The sequence below is a fragment of the Cynoglossus semilaevis genome, chromosome 5 (genome assembly GCF_000523025.1).
Source record: "Cynoglossus semilaevis isolate Cse_v1.0 chromosome 5, Cse_v1.0, whole genome shotgun sequence".
NCBI lineage: Eukaryota > Metazoa > Chordata > Actinopteri > Pleuronectiformes > Cynoglossidae > Cynoglossus > Cynoglossus semilaevis.
This window is the reverse complement of record NC_024311.1, coordinates 2,621,922-2,630,876: the sequence shown is the minus strand read 5'-3', so window position 1 is coordinate 2,630,876 and position 8,955 is coordinate 2,621,922. Positions and strand designations below refer to the sequence as shown.

Below are 8,955 nucleotides of genomic sequence, written 5' to 3'. Positions count from 1 at the left end.
CATAAACCTGCCGTGATTTTTTTCAGAATTTTTAGAATTTTTTGGTAATTGAGCTTTTCATCTTTCGTCAGATGTCGATAAATTACGATGGATTTTTTTTTTGCAAAATCTACATTCCTTTCCTGTGGTTTTTGAAGTTTCCCATCAAATTAGAGAATTTTAAGAATTTCTTTTAGAAAAAAAGAAATATGTTACCCTACGTTTTTTAAGATGTAATATTGTTAGGGATTTCACTGCCTCTTTTATTTAACTACGCAGTCAAGAACATTTTCTTACTTTTGCTTTCATTAAGAACTTACCATCCTTTTGGCAAATTCAGATGTTGGACAAATGTGGAAGTTGTGGCGTCTTCAGCTGTTATCGTGTATTGCATACTGCAATTCGTTTTTTGTTGATCAACTCAGTTTCATAGGCGATTGAAATTACATCTGTAATCATTAACCAAACCATCTGACATGTTGTTCAGTCTAAAACTGGAATTTGATATTTTTGATTTGACACATCGCTCTGTCTTTTCTTGTTATTGAGTTGTGTCTGCCTTACAACACTGTTGTGTGACGTTATCAAAAGAGAAAATGAAATAATTGTTTTAATTTGTTCAATACAAGTCAGTATAAATATACTATACATATATATTCACACGTGTCACACAAACACAAAATAATAATTTTTTTTTACATTTATATCCATTTCATTCACATCCTTTTTTATTCTTTTTTATACTATTGCTGCATAAATGTGACCAATAAATAATTTTAAATGTTTCATGGCAATCGCCTTTTACTTTTTTTATTTAAAATCTCTAGAAGGAAACTACGATAGGACAGAGAACAAGGAGAAGAGCGGGGAGCTGGGAGCTGCTGGGGTGGCAGCTCCAGCAGGGGGTATCAGGCTAATTAAAGAAAGCATTTGTCAGAGATTAAGCCTTAAACAGAAAAGGTCATCTGAGCAACCGAGCGCACTGTCTTTCAGCTGTGCTCTTAGGGCAGTCTAAACCTTTACGAGCCTAAATGGTAAAGATGCTATTTGCCGTGAAATGGGGGATGGGGCGGGGGGCGGGGAGGGTGGGCAGATCTGGACCTGTGACGAGACTGACACTCGGGTCATTGCTTCTTCACTGTCCATTACACATGCTGGTCAAATCTGGCAATCGGTGTCATTTAGGGATGAAAAATAAGTGCTGGGACAAGATCAATAGGCTGTGGCGTCTGTACCAGCGGTGATTAATCAACTGTCAACAATTAATGGCTGGCCTGTTGCAAAGGAATGAGATTGTAGAGGAACAATAGGTCTTGCCAAAATAAGCATTTATTTTAAGCCTGTAAGTGGTTATTTGAGGCAGATTTTCCAAGTAACACTTCAGCACAGCAATTCAGTCTCTACTTTTTTGGCAGTCTAATAAGATAAAATCCAAAACGGTTGTTAAATATTTTGGAATTTTACTTTTGTTATATATGTTATGTATGTAGTTTTAATTATTTGGATATTTCTACATTCCCATATACAGTAGTACCTTGAGATATGAGTATAATCTGTTCCAAGACTGAGCTCGTTACGTAAGGTGAAATAACAGAAAAAAAAATTAATCTGTTCCGGCCCTCTAAAAAGCTCCCTTATTAGTGCTAATAACAATGAAAAAACATGCTATAGAGACATATACACACAAAAAAATTATAGTATATAAGGATTCCTGTGATATAAAATAAAATGTGGTTTTAATTATGAGCTCTTACCTTCGAGACAGACGATACAGTAGCGGCTAATGGCGGCATGTGAGGAGGAGAAGGGAGGGAAGATTGTTGGCCCGTACGTAGACACTTGATTCCGTACTGTATAAACTTAGAATTAATTTAAATCACGTAGATAACGCAAACACAGTACGGAAGACTTGGGAGATGCGTACGGAAGTCAACAAACACGTGAAGTGAACGTGTGAGGCGACGTGGTCTGCTCCAAGTGCTCGGCCACCTAGCGTCGGCGTCTGGTAGCGTGCTCGTATCTCAAATCTTTACTTGTATCTCAAAGCAAAAATTTGCTCGAAGGCTTGCTCGTATCTCAAGGTACTACTGTAAGTATATGAAGTGACTGTGACTAAATGTAATTTTAAACCTGTTTACTTAAAATCACAAAAAAACAAAAACACGTATTTTGAACAATCGGTGAGAGCAATTTATGGTTTCTGATGCACTTTGCATTCTGTTGAAAACAACCAAACAAATGAGTGTTTTTAAAGAGGGATCAGAGTACAAGCTTATTTTGCAGTCAATTCTAATCCCATTAGACCCTAAGAAGAGGTCCTGTTCTGCAGACACAATGAATAGGAAGATGTTTCTTTTAGATGCAAGGCATGGCGCCAGAGGTTTAAACTGGGACAGAGTTGAAATATAAAATTATTTGATTTGGGAATTATATTAATAATATAAAGTAGTGTAGGGTGGTCATTAATCAATGCAAAAACAAATAATTCTGCATGGAAAATTTTGGACTGCTCATTAAACCTCACTCTCACACTCTATATTTTTTTAACACACTGATTTAAACCACAGCACAACAACATTAAATACAGTATCTGCAGACTTGCTGAAATGTATTCATTTATTTTTACTTCTCTTTGCAAGATCTCGAGTATATTTTTTCAAGTTTGACTTTGTTTGTCATGCAAATCACTTTCCAATTTTAAATTTCCAGTACACTTTTATTTAAATACACCTGTCCTAAAATTGGTGTCTGTCGCTTAACATGTGCAGATGCACGTCTGTTTATAGGGCAATACCAGCTGCAGGTTATGAGTTTAATATTTTATAATATTTTGTGAAACTAACAAGCCATGCTGCACACTTGAATATATCAAGGTGCGACCTCCTGACAACCATTCAAGCCATAACAGGTCATTTGTCATGGACATTTTCGATGATAATAGCAATTATTTACCCAGAAATAGGATTGACATATAATATGCATTTTTGTATGTGAAGTAGTGGAAACCAATTTTCCTCTAGCAGTAGTTCTACAACTATGATAGTGAACAAAACAAAACAAAACAGGCTTTAACTGTTGAGTTCAACTTTCACTTACCAACACTTATGGTAATTTATGTTTCAACTCCTGTAATGATTAATATTTCATGTTCCTAAAAAATGCTACAAAAGTGCACTATATAAAAAAAATTGAAACATTTTTTTAATTTGTTTGACATAAAGCAAATTTTGACTATATGTGACTATGTACCACTAATAAATATTTTTAGCCTTTAACCTGTGTTTATTTAACATTGCATTTCTATCTGACATAAAAAACGATAGAACACAAAGCACTATTAGCTCAAATTTAACGTATGGGAAGTGACATATTTCTAGGTGAAGGCCATTCGCCCAAATCCAGTCGACATTTCCGCCCTAACCGTCAATAGCCTTTTTGACCATTTACGGCTACAGTAGCTCGACGCTCTGGCGCGCAGTGTCGAGACGGATGGAGATTTGTTCTTCCGTTAAGAAAGTGTTTATTGTTTCCGCTCTTTTTGTTTTGAATCCGTATGAATATGGCTTTTAACTACCAGGCGTCGACTCTTTCCATGACTTTGCCCATTTCTTGTCAAATATGTCTGGGGAAGGTAAGTCTAGCTGTGTGTTTTAAAGCGTCAATATCCGGCATTGGTGAAAAACAGTCGAATTGTTTACATCAGATTGTGACACAATGGCCACTGTGAAGTGAACGAAGTGAAATTGTTTACATCAGATTGTGACACAATAGCCACTGTGAAGTGAACTTCAAGTTTATATCCACAATAGGCATAAATCTATGGCGTTTCGATAACTTTCAATACATTGCGTTGTCAGTGTTAAAGTGTTTCTTTTTGTGTGCAGGTCAGGCAGCCGGTCATTTGTGCAAACCACCACGTGTTCTGTTCGTCCTGCATGGAAATGTGGTTAAAGAAAGCGAGTCAGTGTCCGACCTGCAGAGTCCCCATCACAGCAGAGAATCCCTGCAGAGAAATCATAGGTAAGTTTACCTCGTACACAAAAACAAACTGACACAAAGCAGAGCTGCAATGCAGAGACGAGCCTTTCCCTGAACTGTGAAAGTTTCATGTTCGTAAAATAGAACTGCAACTTCTACACGTATCTTTTCACTGAACGGTTACATTTGGTTTAAGTCATATGGTTAAAGTTGTGTATGTATACTTTGGAATAGGTTTTTGTTGTTGTTGTGGTTGTTTGTCTGTTTTTGTGACTCAGCTATTTTGGTCTAGTTTTTGTTGTTTAAGAAAAATGCATTTTAAATCTCAATATTGAGAAGGTTGAAAATGTGGAAAGTACAAATCATAAAAATATTAAATCTAGTTAACTGATCATTAAAGAACTCTATGTCGTCACACTACTGCGTCATTGACAGGTAGATCAAAGTAAATTTTTGTAATACTCCTTACACCCCTGCTGTAGCATGTAGTAAATGTGTAAATTCTCCTTACTTACAGTGCTAACGATTTTGAAATGGGTTGAAAGGTTTTGTGTTTTAATTTTATTTACACTGTCCTCGTCAGTGAACTGGGAATACAAGCAGCGGTTGAAGGAAGAAAATACCACTATGACCTACAAGTCATGTTAATCAATAATTCTGGCTGAAATTTCTGCTCCATGCTCTGGGCCTGACACTCACCCGAGGCTTTTGTTTACAATCTTTAAAGAGAAACTCTCTGATATTTTTTAAAGAGAACATTCACCTTGAGATAAAGTGGTTTTACCCCTCTTAACTTGGGCCTGGACTTTAATAATACAGTTATGTGGTTGTAAAAATTCATTCATTCATCCCTTCATTCATTGTTTTACAACTTCATTCTTTTCAGGGTTGCAGGGGAGGTAGGTGGGAGGCAGGTACACCTTGGAGAGTTTTCCAGTCTATCACTGTGCCACATAGAGACAAACAGCCATTCATACTCATACTATCAATTTATGGAACAAATAACCTAATTCTTTTTGGTTTTGGGCTGTTGGAGAAAAACTTCTTACAGAGAGTCCATCCAGTACAAAATATTCTACCCTGATTGTTAAAAACATACATAAAAAATAGATATTTCTTCAGTTTGTTGAAACAATTGAAAACATACTGGAGTAAGTTTAGTGAGGGAAAAAACTCATCATAACTTTTGAAACTCTCTCTCTCTTTTTTTTTTTTTCATACAGGCGGTACAAATGAAAGTGATCATGTTGACACCCCCTCTGTGAGAAAATGTCTAAGAAAATCCAGAGGAGAGCTGCTTTTACGGGAGTATGAGGTAGTTGATCCTTATTAAATGTATCACATGCTGCTAGGTTTAAGAAAATATTTGTCATTTACTGCAATTTATATTAAGTAAAATATTGTTTTTGTGAGTTACTCACCTGTATACACCAAAACTGTCCTGCTGCTCATGAAATTAGTTCATTGAGTTATAAGTGTGTTGTCCAGATGTCATGTTTTTGCCAATTCCAGTATAAGTATTTTTATTTGTGTACTTGCTGACACTGTGTACCGACACTGATACTTTCGTAGGTTTGGTTTAAATAAATATGGAGTGGACAGAGGGCAGTGTTTAGTAGGGGTTGGTCAATATGCGGTGCGTAGGTGTGAGCTCAACCGAGACCACAGTGAGGACACCAAGCACTGTCACTCATTAACAGAACACTGTTTTAGACCAAAAGGGAAACCAATCATTCTGCATTAAACAAAAACACGCCAAACTGACGCTGTCATCAAATTAGACGATACGTCCGCAAGATGAAGGATAAATATTTAAGGTGTTATTTTGCCTAAATATTGCATTTCATTTGAAAAGACCCAGTGATGTTGTACGTTTTTCATTCTCCTAATTTTCCATCGACAGGCTGAAATTGACACACTCATCAGAGAAAACGAGGAGCTGAAAACAAAAAATCAATGTCTGGAAGAACAATTGAAGACGGCGTTGGATCCTTGCACTGTAATCAGCATGCATACGGATGATAAAAGAGTCGATTCCCAAATTCTGGAAGAATGGAAAAATAAACTACGGACTGCCACAGATGTTTGTGATAAAATAAAGCAGGATATGGATAAACTGAAGGAGGTAATGTAACCTTTAATAATCAACTTGTGGTGCACTTTACTGGGGTTACAACCGCATGGCATGGATTTTATTGCTTCCCTATGAAAAGATGTAACTTTTCTGAAACCCTTTGAGGAGCTGAACATAATCTATGGTCTAAGTAGCTGTAAAAGGTTATATAGAGGTATACATTTAGTTCTGAATAAACATTTGTATTTTTGTTCATGAAAGAATACAGTTAATTAATATTGTGTGCAGTGTTTTTAATCATAATTTTAAAGAGAATAATAATTAGTTAAAACATATTTTATAAGTAATTCTTTTTGTCAATTACTAGATATTTCGGGTGAATTACAGGTGACCCCATGTGGGGTCACGACCCCAAGGTTGAAAAACACTGCCTTAAACATGTGTGTTATTTTTATATTTTTAGGCAAATAAGACATTACGATCCCAAAACTTGGACCTCGTGCAGGAAAACATGCGACTAAAAGCAGAAGTGGCCAGTAGATCACCACAAAAGTGAGTCTCTTTTAATAACTGTCAATAAGACCATCAATGACAATCAGTGCCACTTTCATGTGTAACGATGAACTGATCTGTGATGAAACTGTTTCATTGGGGTTATGTTTATCTCTACGGTTCTGTCTGTAGTCTGGTTTTACGTTTGTTGAAATTTCAGATCAATTTATGCCACTCAATCTTTTTCTAGGTTTGGACGTTATACGGTGGCAGCACTGGAGGCTAAAATCCAGCATTATGAGCGCGATGTGGACCACTTGAAGAGAGCTCTGGAGCGCAGTGACCAGTACATCGAAGACATGGAGTCTCGGATCAGAAAGTCGGAAAAGAATTGTTCTGAAGTGCAGGAAGCCAGTGGGAGTAGCAATGTGGGTTCAGGCAGTCTCACACAGCATCAGAAAATCAGCATGATGATAAGAAGTTTGAGTGACAATGAAAGGGCGTCCATCTGCAGCAATCCAGAGACAGAATGTCGAACATTTTCCAGAAACCATAGCTTAGTGTTCATGCCATCTGCAGATCACAGGGAGTTCAGTAAAAATCCCACAGTTGAAAGGAAAAGTGAAAACCTGGAGACTGCTTCTCCTGACATTTTGCCCACCACTCCGTCCACTGCTTTCCGTTCACTGACTTTGAGAAGCCCTGGGATCCGTGAGAAAAAAGTGGCATTTAAACCTGCGTCTTATTTGAGAAGACTTGATTTTGAAGATTTCCCTAGCCCTGACAAGGCTACCAGCAACACGGAAAATCAGTTCATCAGTCTTGACAAATTCCCCAAAGCCTCAGCTTCAGATGTTGATGCTGATGTTGAGCCCAACGAATCTGTTCTCTGGGTCGGTTGGGAGAGATCAAACCCTAATGAGCAACCGTGCACGAGCACAGACAGCTCAGTGAAAGCCTCGACATCCATTCTAGTAGGTAATGTGTCTGACACTTTCCAGATGTCCAGTGAAGCTTCCATGGATGCAGCTTATCTGGATAAAATATCAGAGTTGGACTCCATGATGCTGGATGGAGAGAGTTCTAGTAGCAGGGGATCCCAGCTCTCACTAAACTCCTCTCCTCCAACAGACATGGACAACACTCTGGTACCAGAACCTCAGCGCTCAGATCACTCACCACACATTGAAGCAGGCAGCGCCCTCAGTGACAAGGTGGCTCCGAAAGATGACGATGATGATGTTTTTGTAGGCCTGGTGTCAGGTAGGGACGCCCTAGTTGGTGTTTCTGGTTGTACAAAGAGCAGAGTTCCCTCCCAGACTGAAGAACTGTCTTTTGATTTGCTGTTTGATACGCCAGAAGAGAACCAGGCTGGTCCCTCAGACTCGCTGGGTCCAGTGAGCAAAGACGTAAACCATGATCCTGTAAACACCTCATCTTCGTCCTCCATCGCCATTTGCAATGGGAAACCTGCAAACACAGCACCAGACAGACACACACTCATCAGCCAGGCGGCAAAGAGAAAGTCTCACAGTCCTTTTAGCACCAGTAGCCCCACCAAACATTCAAAGCTCATGTGAAAGGTTTCCAAATACGTGTTTGTTGCACATGCTTCACATTAAACAGAAATTATAACAGTCGAACCTGAGTTGTTTGGTGACAAATAATAAAAAGAAAAATTAGATATTCAATGTCTGTTTTTGTAAGCTGTCTTCTGGATGTGTCATCCATTTGTAGGTCTGAGAAGGTTTGACAGTAGTTTGTTTTGTTTTTTTTGTAGTATGTTGTTTTAAGCGCAAAGACATCTACTAAACCTGTATGTCTCCAACTTTGAAAATAACACTGATAATGTCTGAATAACATAGAGACGCTAGAGGCGGATTGAGGAAAACAACACGTTGAATCAAACAGCGCTCTGTATCAGTGTAATTGCAAATAAACTAATGCAAAGAAACTGATTTGCCCTTTATTTATTTGTATTGATGTATTTGGAAATGTACTTTAGAAATGTGTGCTTCTTTCTAATCATCTGCATTGAAATTAAACCAACACCTATCAATTCGATGCCCTTAAAAGTCCAAAAAAATCTATTGCCTATTCCTGCCATAAAAGTTTGCTGTAGCCTACAGCAACTAGCATTAGTGACCTCACACACAAATACACACACACACACACTTTAATTGCCTCACACACAAATACACACACACACACTTTAATTCCATTATAGCAAAAAGCTTCTCATTATGTAAATTTAACGATGTCATGTATATTTCACATACCTCTAATCGCTGCATGAAAATTTAATTGTGTCACCGTTGTGGTTTGAATGAATGAGGTGTTAATTCATTGGGATTAATTAATTAAGGTAAAGACTGTGTACAAGGTTACGGCTGGTGCATTAAATCAATTTGTTTAGCGCTCATCTGCTAATG

General features: G+C 37.8%; 1 protein-coding gene across 1 annotated transcript; it reads left to right on the top strand.

Annotated features, from left to right (window-relative positions):
• The first annotated feature begins 1,845 nt into the window (after window positions 1–1,845).
• Window positions 1,846–8,481, top strand: obi1 (ORC ubiquitin ligase 1). Its single transcript, XM_008309926.3, has 6 exons — window positions 1,846–3,610; window positions 3,864–3,999; window positions 5,181–5,272; window positions 5,861–6,082; window positions 6,495–6,583; window positions 6,774–8,481. Exons 1-6 carry the CDS (start codon window positions 3,533–3,535, stop codon window positions 8,101–8,103), a joined length of 1,947 nt encoding a protein of 648 aa, XP_008308148.1. The 5' UTR covers window positions 1,846–3,532; the 3' UTR covers window positions 8,104–8,481.
• The last annotated feature ends 474 nt before the right edge of the window (window positions 8,482–8,955 follow it).

Coding starts and splice junctions, on each gene's coding strand:
- obi1 (XM_008309926.3), top strand. CDS start 3,533: ATGAATATGGCTTTTAACTACCAGGCGTCGACTCTTTCCATGACTTTG. Junction 5,273..5,860: donor TGCTTTTACGGGAGTATGAG/GTAGTTGATCCT, acceptor TTCCATCGACAG/GCTGAAATTGACACACTCAT. Junction 6,083..6,494: donor ATATGGATAAACTGAAGGAG/GTAATGTAACCT, acceptor TTATATTTTTAG/GCAAATAAGACATTACGATC.